The sequence below is a fragment of the Hippocampus bargibanti genome, linkage group LG10 (assembly GCF_051943395.1).
Source record: "Hippocampus bargibanti isolate YZ-2025 linkage group LG10, ASM5194339v1, whole genome shotgun sequence".
Classification (NCBI taxonomy): Eukaryota; Metazoa; Chordata; class Actinopteri; order Syngnathiformes; family Syngnathidae; genus Hippocampus; species Hippocampus bargibanti.
Genome location: NC_142743.1, coordinates 1,623,648 through 1,637,407, shown reverse-complemented (window position 1 = coordinate 1,637,407; position 13,760 = coordinate 1,623,648). Strand labels below are relative to the sequence as shown.

The following is a 13,760-nucleotide window of genomic DNA, read 5'->3' as shown; positions in this document are numbered from 1 at the left end:
TCATGCCAAAAAAGAGTACGACAGATGCAGTCTTTGCTTTAAGAATGCTGATAGAGAAGTACAGAGAAGGTCAGAAGGAATTGCATTGTGTCTTTGTAGATCTGGAAAGCGTATGACAGGGTGCCCACAGAAGAGCTGTGGCATTGCATGAGGAAGTCTGGAGTGACAGAAAAGTATGTCAGAGCGATGCAAGACATGTATCATGACTGTAGGACAGTTGTGAGGTGTGCTGTTGGTGTGACGGAGGAATTCAAGGTGGAGGTGGGACTCAGCTCTGAGCCCCATCTTGTTTGCTATGGTGATGGACAGGGTGACAGACGATGTTAGACAAGAATCTCCTTGGACCATGATGTTTGCAGATGACATTGTGATCTGTAGCGAGAACAGGGAACAGGTGGCGGAGAAACTAGAGATGTGGAGATATGCCCTGGAAAGGAGAGGAATGAAGATCAGTCACAGCAAGACAGAATATATGTGTGTGAATCAGAATCAGAATCAGAATCATCTTTATTGCCAAGTATGTAGAACACACAAGGAATTTGATTCCGGTAGAACACGCTGCACTAGTATCGTTATCAAAAAAACTGCTAAGTGGCACTATACAGTTCACACTATACAATGGAGAGTGTGGAAAAGAGGTGAAGAAGCGTGTCCAGGCAGGCTGTAGCGGCTGGAGAAAAATGTCAGGTGTGATGTGTGATAGAAGGGTTTCAGCTAGGATGAAAGGAAAAGTGTATAAAACAGTGGTCAGACCAGCCATGATGTTTGGACTGGAGACAGTGCCACTGAAGAAAAGACAGGAAGCAGAGCTGAAGATGTTGAGGTTTTCTTTGGGAGTGACCAGGTTGGATATTATTATTATTATTATTATTATTATTATTATTATAACAAAACGTTCCACCTATAGTAGACCAAGCAGTGCTTGCTGTTTTTCCCCAACACTGTGGGTGGTGACAGTTTACATCTGGGAGTGGTGCTGGCAAATCTGTCAGCAACTTCTCAGGTCTCGCACCTCGCAAAGGCAAAAACATCATATTGCAGGTTTTGAGGCAAGAGTGGCTGCCTTTCCAGCAGCTCCTGTATTTTGTTTTTCTACTTTCATTCCTTTCATAACTTTGCTGCTGTGAAATGTAAATTTCTCCACTGCGAGACAAATAAAGGCAACTCCAATCCAATCCAATCCAATCCAATTCCTCATAGTTATAGGCCATAACTCAAATAGTAACTTATGTTGATACCTCAGGGTCAAAGCCAACAACAGCGAAGCACAGACACAGTTGAATGAATTACATCGTGCAATGTAATCGTTCACCTTAGGAGGCGCTAGATTCTGGTAGTGCCTCCGACAAGCGGAAGAGGAAAGATTTTCTGGGAGAATCCACACAACTCCTTGATTTGACAGGGCATGTCCTCAGTCATTTAAATGTTGTAAAAAGAAAAGTGAGTTGCAACACCATTTTCTTGACTTAAGCACATGAAAAAACGGGCCCATTAATGGCAGGGTACAGTTTATCTTGCTGTCCAAAGATTGATTGAATGTCCCACTTTCAAGCTTGTTAGAATATTGAAATACAAAATGTGAGGTAGTAAACACACATCGAGGCAGAGAGAAACCCACCCGAGTTGGTTGTTTTTTGTTTTTTTTTTGGTTACCTCCAGTGATGAACATGCCTGGGGCAGAAGGCATCCACGCAAGACACTGAACTGATGCAGCAGCTGAGGGGAAGGAGAAGGACGTAATACAAGCCAAGGCCTCACTGTCCACCAGCCTGATGCCATTATTGAGGTTGGACACTGTGAAAACATATAAACTGTTACATGTTTCCAATATTAAATTCCGTGCCAAACCAACTCGGACAAGATGAAAATCGCAAGAATATGAGCAGCAAAATTGCTTGGAATAACTACAGCACCAATGACACTTCATCCTATCCCATGAAGCGGCCAAACAACTTTTGAGGGGTTAAGTGAAGAAATTGTCACGATACAGCTCAATGGACTGTTGCTGATGTTTTCGGTGAAGAAGAACCGAAAGCGGACGCAAATGATAAACATGTATACAAGAGTAGTCGCACTCCACATGGACTGGATTTTAACCCGTGGATTGAGTTAAATTAGGCCATTTTAAACTTTGAAATTAAACTTTTTGGTGCCGACTCTGGTATTTACAATAAGACTTCGTCAAATTTATGTAGCATATGAGTCTATGTACGTTTATATTTTTTGGGGCGAGAACTGATTATATGTATTCAGTGTTAGACAGTGCGTCCCATTTACCATTTTAATCTAATTTGATTTTTCATCTGGTGTATTATGACATACGTTTTGTTTGTTTGGTTTATTTTTGTGTTTGTTTTCTTGAAGAGAAAGACTATTAGGGTGAATGACAGACTGCCATCGTGGTGAAATTTACAGACAAAAACGTAATTAAATTAACATGATGGGCTGACCAATGGATGATTGCAGTTTGGTTCCGTTAGAAAAAAAAAAAAATAACGGCATGAATATTGATGGACGGGCGCCCAGGATGTTGATGAATGACAACTGATGCACGGGCAAAATTAGGTGTAAGTGCCAGACCGCTGCATATATGCATATTTGTAAACATATTTGGCATTGTGGTAATCAAATAGTAATGAATCAAGTTACATCACTTTAATTTTCTGGTACTTGTCTTACATGACTCACTATTTTTTAAACTGGTAACGAAGGACATGTTTTTAAAGTAAACATCTCAACACTGGGTTTAGGACACGCAGCATTAAAAGGTGGAAAACTGACGATCGAACAGGTGCGGCCCTGCTTTCAACAGCATCAACATTTCTTACTGAATTTCATTAAATTGTGTCAGTTTTCATGTTTACAGGAACTACACAAAAATCAACGGCCATTTTCCATTTGGTAAATTTGGACCAAAATGTGAAGAGTGGTCATTTTGAATGTTCCCAACCCAATAAGTAGTCTGTTGACAAAGGGTCCCATTCCAGGGCGCTGACTGGGTCCTCTTCATCCGTTCCCTCCAGCGATTCAGGACGCAACACATGCTTTTGACTTTTGCATCCTATGGCACACAGGAAGAAAAAGTAGTTAAGACATTGTATGTATGTTGGTTTACAGCAAAACAAAGAAATAAATACAATCAACGAAGAACTAGTTGAAAGCGCTCGACGGCGAAAACCTCTATACCTGGCTGAAAAATAGACAAACTTCCATCTGTGTGTCCAAATACCAGTTTTCCCTTTTTGGTTGGGTGCCATCTGAAGAGACATATATCAGACAGGAAGGAGTGGGCCTCTTTATGCACTGTCACTCCAGAGTCACAATTACCGTAGACCCAAATATACAGTGGGCCACGTTGCGAGACAAACGCCACACCGTCAGCTGAATTCCAGCACCAACTCACTGCGGCAGGGACACCTGGAAGAAAGGAAGTACTGTTGATGACATACAACTTTCTGACAATAAAACACAACTTTGATCAGCCGTCCCACCTTTTGTGTTGTCCAGTCGTGCTACAGGCTTTTGCTCAGCTACATTCCACACAATGAGCAGGTTGTCAGCTGAAGCTGATGCAAAGAGATCGGGGTTATCAGGACACCAGCTGATGGCCGTTATCGTCTTTTTGTGTTCTGACATGATGGATCTCAACTTGAATTCATTGTACTGCTGGTCCAACTGCAAGAGATTGATAGTAAGTCCGTGTTTAGTGGTGTCCTATTGATTCTCGATGAAGTTTGGATATCTCATTAACATATTACAATGGAATGATAGTTTTATACCTGAAACAACATTGCCTTATGTTCCATATACAGTACTTTATAGTCGAAGCTATTCCAGTATTGCGCAATGGTCTCTGGTCACCGTTCAATGTCTTGTCTAAGAATGCTACGAAATAATGACCATACCAAACTACAAACATACATCTGCCAAACCTTCAACAAAGATGAAATACAGTTAATGGAGTGCTGGAGTTATTCGTCCATGTGTCTCACATTTCGCAGGTGAATTCATGTTTCATGGGAGATGACATACATGGGTGGTAGAATTATGTTCAACCACAAAGTGACCATGAATTATTGTACGCTGACCTCTACAAAAATTGTGGCAAAATTACAGAGAATGCAAACTTTACATGAACCTACCCGAACCAAAGCATATTGTGAACAGTGAACCATCACAGTGAGACCGGTTTAAATAATAAAGATTATTCATTCAGTCATTCATCTTCCTGACCGCTTTATCCTCATGAGGGTCACCGGGGGTGCTGGAGCCTATCCCAGCTATGTTCGGGCAGGAGGCGGAGGACGCCCTTAACCGGTTGCCAGCCAATCGCAGAGCACAAAGAGACAAACAACCGTCCGCGCTCACACTCAAACCTAGGGACAATTTCAAGTGTTCAATGAGCCTGCCGTGCGTGTTTTTGGAACGTGGGAGGAAACCGGAGGACCCTGAGAAAAGTCCAAACCAAGAGGCCGCAGCAGGATTTGAACTCACGACCTCTGCAATGTGAAGTCAGTGTGCTAATCACTTCACTACTAGGCCGCCCCACTAAATATTAATCACATTAAAATAAAATATGAATGCAGCGTTCACCTGGTAGATGTATATTGCGAGAGTAGCACAGTAGGCAAAGCGGTCTCCACTTGCAGCACATACGTCATTATTCCACGGTTGACAACCTGCAGCAAGCAAACCCACCTGCTTCACCTTGGCCATCCTCCCCTGGACAAATACACATGCGTCAACAATATCAAAGACCGATTTAGCGAAATCAAATTCACTCAGATTGGCTTGTACTCTGGCATGATTCAGATTTGGTCTTAGTTTTACTCCTCGTGCTTTCTACTCTATTTGTGATTGATTTATTGCTTGTATATGATCGCTGCTCCTTGTACAACACCAAGGGTCTCAAACTCAATTTACCCGGGGGCCGCTGGAGGCAGAGTCTGGGTGAGGCTGGGTTGCATCAGGATTTCCACAAGAAAAGCACAGATAAAACTTTCCAATGTTCTCAAAATCTTTATTTTTAACACACAAAAATGAATTAAATGAATAAATGGAAAAATGAATAAAAAAATAAATTAACCAGTAATAAATAAATAAAATAATAGGCAGATACAGACGACTAAAAAAAACCCACAGGAAAAGTAATTATTTTAATAAAGTTTCAAATGCCTGTATTCACAGTTCTTTCACCTCTAACTTTCTAAACATAAATAAAACATTGAACATGAACATGGCTTCTCTTGCCTACTTCTTGCTGCTTGTCACATCCTCGTCAACGTCAGGAGCGCGCCCTTCCCTCCTGTCTCCTCCTCCGCTGCTCCTTGGAGCGGGCCCCTCCCTTCCTGGCTCTCCCGGCTCACGTACCTGTTCCCCATTTCCTTAATTGTGCCTTCTGGCTATAAAAGCCACACATACCGTACGGTCGTTGTCGGTGTATTCCAGGAAGTTCCCCGTCACCCCTCAGCACGCAGGTCTGTTCTTGTCGTTGCCCTACCTTCCTTGTTCTCGACGTCCTGTTCTGCTTGATGTTCCTCAGTAAAGACTCTTTATTTTGAATCACTGTCTCCACCGTGTATTTCGGATCCGATCCCCACTACCTTCCAACGTCCCTCGAGTTTGGTCACCACTCCTCGAGCGGACGTGATACTGCTAGAGACCTGGCAGCGCTTCTTTTCACAAAGCTGAGCCACATTTGGCTTGAGGGAGGAGGCAGTGGAGACTTTGAGTAGGGCTTGAAGATGCTCATCAGTAAGTCTGGACCTGTACTTGGACTTATTGAAGTTCAAGGTGGAGAAGAGCTTCTCACATAAGTATGTGCTCCCAAGAAGACATATGGTCCGCTTGAACATTCGGGAAAGTTCAGGGAAGCTGGGGGTTAACTCGATCGAAAATTGCCCAAGCCTGTCTGTGACGCGTTTTGCAAGGTGGTGATGGCGGGTGCGATCCCAAAAAGCAGGCAGGAGGGAGCAGGAGGTTGTGTTTGACAAATTGTATTAAAATAAAGTCAGCAGGAACAAAATCTAAAACATCAAAATCATCTGAACGGAAAAAAATACAAAGTATCAAAAGAAAACCACGATTAAAAGTCCGCCAAGATGAACCAAACACATGCACCCCACACAATGCATACAATTGCATACAACAGCATACAATGCGTTCAACAATTACCCGACACCGAATGGTCGTGCCAGGGGTCCTTTTGAGTGTCACTGATTGGAAACGACCAGCACCTGTGCAGGTGCAGGCGCAGGCGGGGCCGGCAACGCCCCCCGTTGGTCGCCAACCAGATCATGACAGTCTGCTTCTCCATTCACATCCCTGAACTTGGCTTTGAGTGCAGAGTTGCTGTAGGTCAAAGAGCTCCATTTGGAACACAGAAGGGGCATCTTGCACATCAAAAGAGAATGGGTCTGCAAAAATTTGAAATGTGGCTTTGTGCGTCTTGAAGTCTGCAAATCTGTGATCAAATTCCCTCTGTAGCACCAAAATGGCTTCAACATACTTCTCACCACTGAATGGTGTGCCTGCAGCCAGGAGTGACTTGCATGCTGGGAAATGGAAAAGGTTTGTCTGAGAGAGCTGGGCCTTCCATAACACAAGTTTGAGCAGAATGCTTTCACGTTGTCATAGGCAGCACTGACAAGTTGCCCCTGGCCTTGTAGCTTCTTGTTACGCTCATGTGTGATATCAACAAGAAAAGCTAAGTCAATGAGCCTTTTGGGATCACTTAGCACAGGAACAACCACCCCGTCTTTCTCCATGAATTATTTTATTTCTTCTCTCAACTCAAAAAAATCTCTTGGATATGTTTCCCCTGCTCAGCCAACGTTCCTCAGTGAAGTAGAGCACATCCCCATATTCTGACTCCATTTCCTCTAAAAAAAAAAAAAAAGCACGGACCCGTCTGTGCTTTAAGCCCCTGGATCTGATTTGGTTGATGCATTTCACAACGACAGACACCACAATTGTCAAACTTCATGCATCTTCTGCAAAGGGCCTGCTGATAAATAATGCAGTGCAGTGCTATGGCCTCCTCCACACCCTCCTCTCCCAGTTTTTTTTAACAAGTGCGTCCAGTCCATTCTTTCTCCCTGTCATTGATGGGGCACCATTGGTTGTTATTATCAAGAAGTCCAAGATGGCGCCCGAGTAGGCAGCCTCAGCAAGTGCTCTCATGAGCCTTGCTTTTTTTTGGTTGTTTTTGTCTGCCGAAAAGGCGCAACCGCTCAGCACAGTCTCCTCCTTGATGAATGTCGTGGTCAAAAATGCTGAAAAACAATCCGTATCCGTTCCACACGACGCACAACAACGCAAAGTGACAAAAACAACAATAACAACAACAAAGCAAGGCTCATCAGAGCACTTGCCGACAGCTGTCTTCTCAGGCGCCATCTTGGGAAAAAAACTCATGCTGCCAATCACATGTTCTATGTCACCTTGTCATTAAGTATATATAATAATTAGTTCTATCCACATACTGCATATAGTGATCTAACACGGTCCACCTTTCACAGATTTGCTGTTTCATATATTTTATTTGTTTGCGTTGTGTTCTACATCCTGATTAAAGGAACTTTAGACCCATGTCAACGGTCTCCATGAACCATTTCTAAACTCCAGGGTGCCCAATGTTTTTTGGATGAAGATGAAGAAACAGAATCATCATTATTGGACAAGTGTGTAGAACACACAAGGAATTTATCTCCGGTAGTACTCTGCTTTAAATAGGACAAGTTTACATAGACATCCAGTATGTGAAGAGATTACACTAATCTGATGTGTGATTGGCTAAGACAATTTCTTATCTCTTGACTGAAAATCATTTTAGTGGGGAGGTTTGAAAGAAAAAGAAAAATGTAGTCCAACTAGAACATTTCTGTGGCCCTATATTAAACCACTAGAAATAATTGATCGTGATGATAAGTGATTTATATCTTGTTTTTGGTAAAATGTGACTTGGAAAGCACATTCCTAGATTTGATTACAGCACAATGCAGTCAATCAATTACATTTGTGAGACAAGTGATCGAGTGAAAAAAATGCAACTCATATTTGTCAAAATGTGTACTTTGATATAATAACATTCCTATTAGCTTTATGGTTACATAACAAAGAATCTTCTAAATGGAAAAATGATTCACATTTTTTTATTACATGACATACATATTTTAACTGTAGTTTTTTTGTTTTTTTTATCCGACAGTGTTGAGGCGTTTTGTTCTTTATTTTGGTCTGTCATTGGTCTGTACTTATGGGAACATTTAAACATATTTTTTACATGGCTGAAAGCGACTTTTGCGATGTGCTTCGGTCGTCCACGTTTGTTTCATTGTCGATTTTCAGCACCCAGGACAGCAGCATTCTGTGTTTCAATGTGGTTTGCTCATCGTCAATTTCTCACCTTTTCTCCCGACCTGGAATTGTACATTACTTTAGTCTAATAATCAACGGTGGCGGCATCGCACGAGAAACTGCAACGCGTACCATCTGACAGTGTAAAGAACAGCGCCTGGGTTGATGGGTACCAGTTGTACTAACCAACATCAGTACCGTAGACGTGCGACAAGCCATTGGTGCGAAAAGCCATTGAGGTAAAACAATGACTGTAAAACCATGAAGATGTCCACATATCAAAACTCAAAAGCTCTCTGCAGCAGGCTAATACAATGCTTGTAAAGCGTCTATTTTGAGTTCCCAGTGATTCAATTGTGAACGCTGATGGAAAGACGATGGTACGGTACTTGTTAAAATACCGTATTTGCGCCGAACACGTGCAGGCCTCTTTGCCCGCTGCTGTTTTTATTCTTATTTAGCATTTGCATCGGTAAAAATGGCACGTGTCTGCGTTTTAAGCGGTTAAAAGCTGATCTGCGGCGTTTCCCTACCTTCGCGTTGTATTACTAATTAAGTGACCATTTTCAATGATGCTGAGACACGTTCGTTTTGTGCTTGCAAAGCATGATCACTTGGTGTGGATTATCTTGATTATAACGCACGAACGTTTCGGTTTGAGTATTTGATATATCAGAAACATTGAACAGAATAACCGGTCTGCATTACAAGCTAAGATGGTGTTAGCTACTTCTGGACGAAATTGTTAAATACGGTATATTTGTTGTGCTTGTCGTTCTTCAGGGGTGTCAGAGATGACATCAACAGGTTTCAGCACAGCTAACTAATACCCAAGGAAAGCGTTCACGTCGCAGATCGCCCGCTTCTACTTCACAGGCATGCCGATTCACACTCGCCCTTTGTAGTTGTAGTTTTTTCTGTCTGTGTCGCTGTGTCCGCTGTTGCTACTTGAGATTCCAGCGCGAACGGGGAGGGTGCGAAATCGTTTGTTCTGTTGTCGTCTGCTTACCGTCGGGTGTTAGCTGGTCGAGCGCAACGGACAGCTCCTCGAGACTGAGGCTGGACTCCCGGTCGGTCTGGCGTCATAGGCCTCGGTGGCGGCAGCGATTGGGCAGTTCGAGAGCTCCGATTTCATCCGCTATTGGTCATCCTTCCTGCCAGTCATGCCTGGTACATCTGTCACTACTCATGTACAGTTCTGAAACTGAATCTTAGGGGCCCATAATACAAAATTCAACTTGTACCAGAATGATGAAAAGAGAAAAGTGACAAGAAAGAAAGCAATTGCTCAAGAACCAAAGCATACCATCTCATCAGTGAAGCTTGATGGTGGAAATCTCATGAGATGGGCACGAATGGATGCCATTAGAACTTGATTTCTTATATTTGTTGATGATATGACTGCTGATGCAGCTGAATAAATTATGAAGTTTGTCGGGCAATATTATTCGCTCACATACAGCCACAAAAGTCATTCGCAATGACTAAAAGCAGACTGTCAAAACAACCAAAGTAGAATGTTTTGCTGATGGCGAAATTTCTTTCGAAATGTCTTTCATGACAAAAACAAAAGGAAGATTCCGAATCAGCCGCAGGAATTGAAGACAGCTGCAGCAGCAGCCTGACAGAGTAACACCAGGGACAAAACCCAGCGTCAGGAGATGACATTGAGTTCGAAGGCTATCCTTGATTGTCAACAAGTTGCAACCAAGTATTTAAAAGTAACACTCTGTTCTTTGATTTGAGTTTGTCCAAATATTTTGGTCCATCGTCACACTCGCTACTGAAAATCTTGTAGGGACACAGAGATCAGTGTGATGCAACAGTTAAATGAAAAGGTAAGAATCAGTTCAAAAAGAAAAAAAAGTTATGGCGTGCCATCTTATATTTTGGTACTGCCCTTTTGGGAACTGAAAATACTATTTATTGTACCTGCCGAGCACCTTTTCCAGCGACTCCCCTCAGGCCAATGCTACCGTAACAAGTGCACAAAATCCACCAGCCACTGAAACAGCTTCTTCCCTCTACCCACAAATACAATACAATACATCTTGGTTTTTATAGCACTTCAAAAACAGATGAAGCTGTATCAAAGCGCTTAACATGGATAACTCAAAGTCAAAAGTCAAAGTCATCTGTATTGTCAAATATGCTAATATGCATGACATTCAGCACAGATGAAATACATGTCCTCTCGGACCCAGTGTGCGAGGCACTTATCACGTGGTTAAAAAAGACATACAATTGACAAGAGACAATACATGTAATTTCTGTATGTAAAGTGAGGTAGTGACGTATGGAAAGTGAGGTAGTGACGTATGTAAAGTGACGTAATGTAGTAGTGCAAAAACAAACAACAAAAAAGGGTTGAAGTGAGGTCTTGGAGAAAAAAAGAGAAAGAACAAAAAATTGAGTTCAGATTGAAAGTACAGCGTGTAGCGTGCACTTTCGGTGAGCGTGGCAGTGGGAAGGGGCAGGGGGGTCAGGGCTGGGAGGGAGTTGAGTCTCCGGACTGCCTGGTGGCAGAAACTGTCCTTGAGCCTGCTGGTCTTGGCTCGGAGACTCCGCAGTCTCCGACCCGATGGCAGTAGGCTGAAGAGGCTGTGGGAGGGGTGGGTGGGTGGGATCGCCAGCGATCTGGATGGCTCTGCGGGTGAGGCGGGTGTTGTAGATGTCCTGAAGGGGGGGGGGGGGGGAGACACCGATGATCTTCTCAGCTGTCCTCACAATGCGCTGCAGAGTCTTACGGCAGGACACGGTGCAGGCACCGTACCACGCGGTGATACAGCTGGTCAGGATGCTCTCTATGGTACCGCGGTAGAAAGAGGTCGTGATGGGGGTCGGGGCTCCAACTCTTTTGAGCTTGCGGAGGAAGTACAGGCGCTGGTGGGATCTCTTGGCCAGTGATGCCGTGTTGTGGCTCGAGGACAGGTCTTCGGATATGTGCCTTCCCAGGAACTTGGTGCTGCTCACTCTCTCCACTGCAGCACCGTCGATGGTTAGTGGAGCATGCTGGGATGCACTCTCCAGAAGTCCACAACCTTCGTCTTCTCCACATGAAGACGGAGATTGTTGTCCTTGCACCACGTGGCCAGGCGGCTGACCTCGTCCCTGTAGGCTGTCTCCTCATCATTGTTGATGAGGCCCACCACAGTGGTGTCATCCGCAAACTTTATGAAGAGGGTGGATTTGGGAGATGATGGTGAGCAGTCATGTGTGAGCACAGTGAAGAGGAGGGGGCTCAGCACACACCCCTGGGGGGCCCTTGTGTTCAGCGTGATGGTGCTGGAGGTGTTGTTTCCAACTCTGACTGCCTCTGATCTCCTCGTCAGGAAGTCCAGCACCCAGTTGCACAGGGAGGTGCTGATCCCCAGTTTGCTCAATTTGTCAGTGAGCTGTTGGGGGATGATGGTGTTGAATGCTGAGCTGAAGTCGATGAACAGCATTCTGACGTAAGAGTCTCTGGTCTCCAGGTGGGTGAGCGCTGTGTGGAGAGCAGTGGAGATGGCATCATCTCTTCCACTTCCGGGTCGAGTGTACGCTGGCGCGCTCTTGGCTGCCGCTATTCGCCCGCAAACATTTTGGCTTCTTTTTAGTTTTTACGATTCCTGTAACCACTGAAAATACTCGACAACCACCAGAGGAACTTATGGTCGAATTCCAATCCGTTTCGGCTGTCGGATCGTCTTGTGATTCCGGTCGTTTATCCGGATCACAGACAAGAACACGTACCATCTCCACCCACCTGTACCGCTGTTGAAGGCTAACCTGGACGCTGCCTGTCTCTGGACATTGCTGGTCGATATAATGTCGCTCCTCCATCGACCCGTTGGACGGCTGCAGTATTCCGCGGCAGAGCTGCTCAAGATCCGCTCCCAATGGACGAGCGTGCCGCCGGCGATTTTCCAATTCCCGGAAATCGCTCGTCGCCCTTCCCGGAGGTATATCCACCGCGGACTTTTACCTTGACGACTCCAAGGATATCACCTCCCTGTTGTCATCTTTCCGCCGGCCACGCAGAGGGTACAGCCGCTCTGTGGAACACCGTGCCCGGCCTGGCAAGGTCGGCTATTGCCCCTCAAAATGACGACACCACCAGCGTCAACTTCGGCCTCCTGAACATCTGCTCGCTTACAGGAAAGGGTTGTCTTATCCAGGACATCCTTAGTGATCGTAAGTGGACATCCTTAGTGACCGTAAGTTGGATTTCTTGTGCTTGAATGAGACCTGGCAAACGGCGGAGGACTTTTCTGAGTTGAACGACACGACGCCACCAGGGTTTGTTTACCTTTCAAAACCCCGCCTCTCGGGCCGCGCAGGCGATCTCGCGATATTCTACCACGAGAACTGGAAAGTCATTCAACTGCCAGTCCCGGAAACTCTCTCATTTGAATGCCTTGCGTGTCAAATTTCCGTTACAGTCATAGACCCTGTATATCATCCCCCGAAACCACATCGTGACTTTTTAAAAGACTTCTCCGCTGTCCTCACACACCTCTCCACTCTGTTGTAATGATATGAGCAAATCGTATTTGCATGTTCTACTAGTGATGCCTGGCTATAGATCAAAGGTGCATGCGCGCTGCTGCAAGTCAGTCTGATGAGAGCCTACGAGAGCCACACATGTGAATTGCCTTCTCCCTCCAACCAACACAGCCGTCCTAATAAAGAACCTCAACTCTATCCAGAAGTTGTATCATTTACCGAACCCGCTTACACAAAGCAACACATGGTGTCAGAATTGGTCTGGAAGACAAGAGGACGATAAAAGGACTTGGAACGAAAGATTCCACGGAGGAAAGACATTGAGCACAACCCACGGCAGAAAACGGCAGAAATGGAAGCTTTACGTCCACCCACAGCTCTGCAGCTAACAGGTAACGTGGCTGAAAATTGGAAGAGATTTAAGCAACGTTTTGAACTGTATTTGTCTGCAATTGGAGCTGATGAAAGCCATTCAAAGATGAAAGCATCCATGTTTTTGCACGTTGTGGGAGAGGAAGCTCTAGAGGTCTACAATAACTTCACATTTGATGCTGAGGATGACAAGATGAAGCTGTCAAAAATAATGGAAAAGTTTGAAGCTTACTGCATTCCGAAACGCAATGTGACGTTTGAAAGGCACAGATTCTTCACATGTGTACAGACAGTTGGAGAAACTATTGACCAATATGCAAATGAGCTGAGAAACAGATCAAAGACATGTGAGTTCGGTGGATTAACAGAATCACTGATCAAAGACAGAATAGTGTGTGGCATTACAGATAATAAACTGAGAGAAAGGCTACTCAGAGAATCAGATCTGGACCTGGAAAAAGCCTTAGCACTGTGTAGAGCCGCTGAGACTGTTAAATCACAGGCTAAAGAGTTGCTAAATGATTCTAGCTGCAACGTGGATGCAG

The 13,760-nt window shown here is 44.5% G+C and overlaps 1 protein-coding gene across 4 annotated transcripts in view; it reads right to left on the bottom strand.

The window, feature by feature from the left end:
- The window catches only part of wdr17 (WD repeat domain 17), a 44,134-nt gene extending 34,611 nt beyond the window's left edge, over positions 1–9,523 (bottom strand). For 3 of the 4 annotated variants that reach the window (XR_016116200.1, XM_089005886.1, XM_089005887.1), the window contains exons 1-6: positions 9,368–9,523; positions 4,594–4,722; positions 3,492–3,675; positions 3,187–3,417; positions 2,951–3,061; positions 1,654–1,794 (exon numbers count right to left, since the gene is read on the bottom strand). Coding sequence is in view for 3 of the 4 variants with exons in the window: in XM_089005886.1 (XP_088862012.1) it covers positions 1,654–1,794; positions 2,951–3,061; positions 3,187–3,417; positions 3,492–3,675; positions 4,594–4,716 (790 nt within the window). In the remaining variant the exon portion in view is untranslated. Of the gene's footprint in view, positions 1–1,653; positions 1,795–2,950; positions 3,062–3,186; positions 3,418–3,491; positions 3,676–4,593; positions 4,723–9,367 lie in introns of those variants that run through there. The other variant, XM_089005888.1, reaches the window with a different exon arrangement.
- Positions 9,524–13,760: the final 4,237 nt, after the last annotated feature.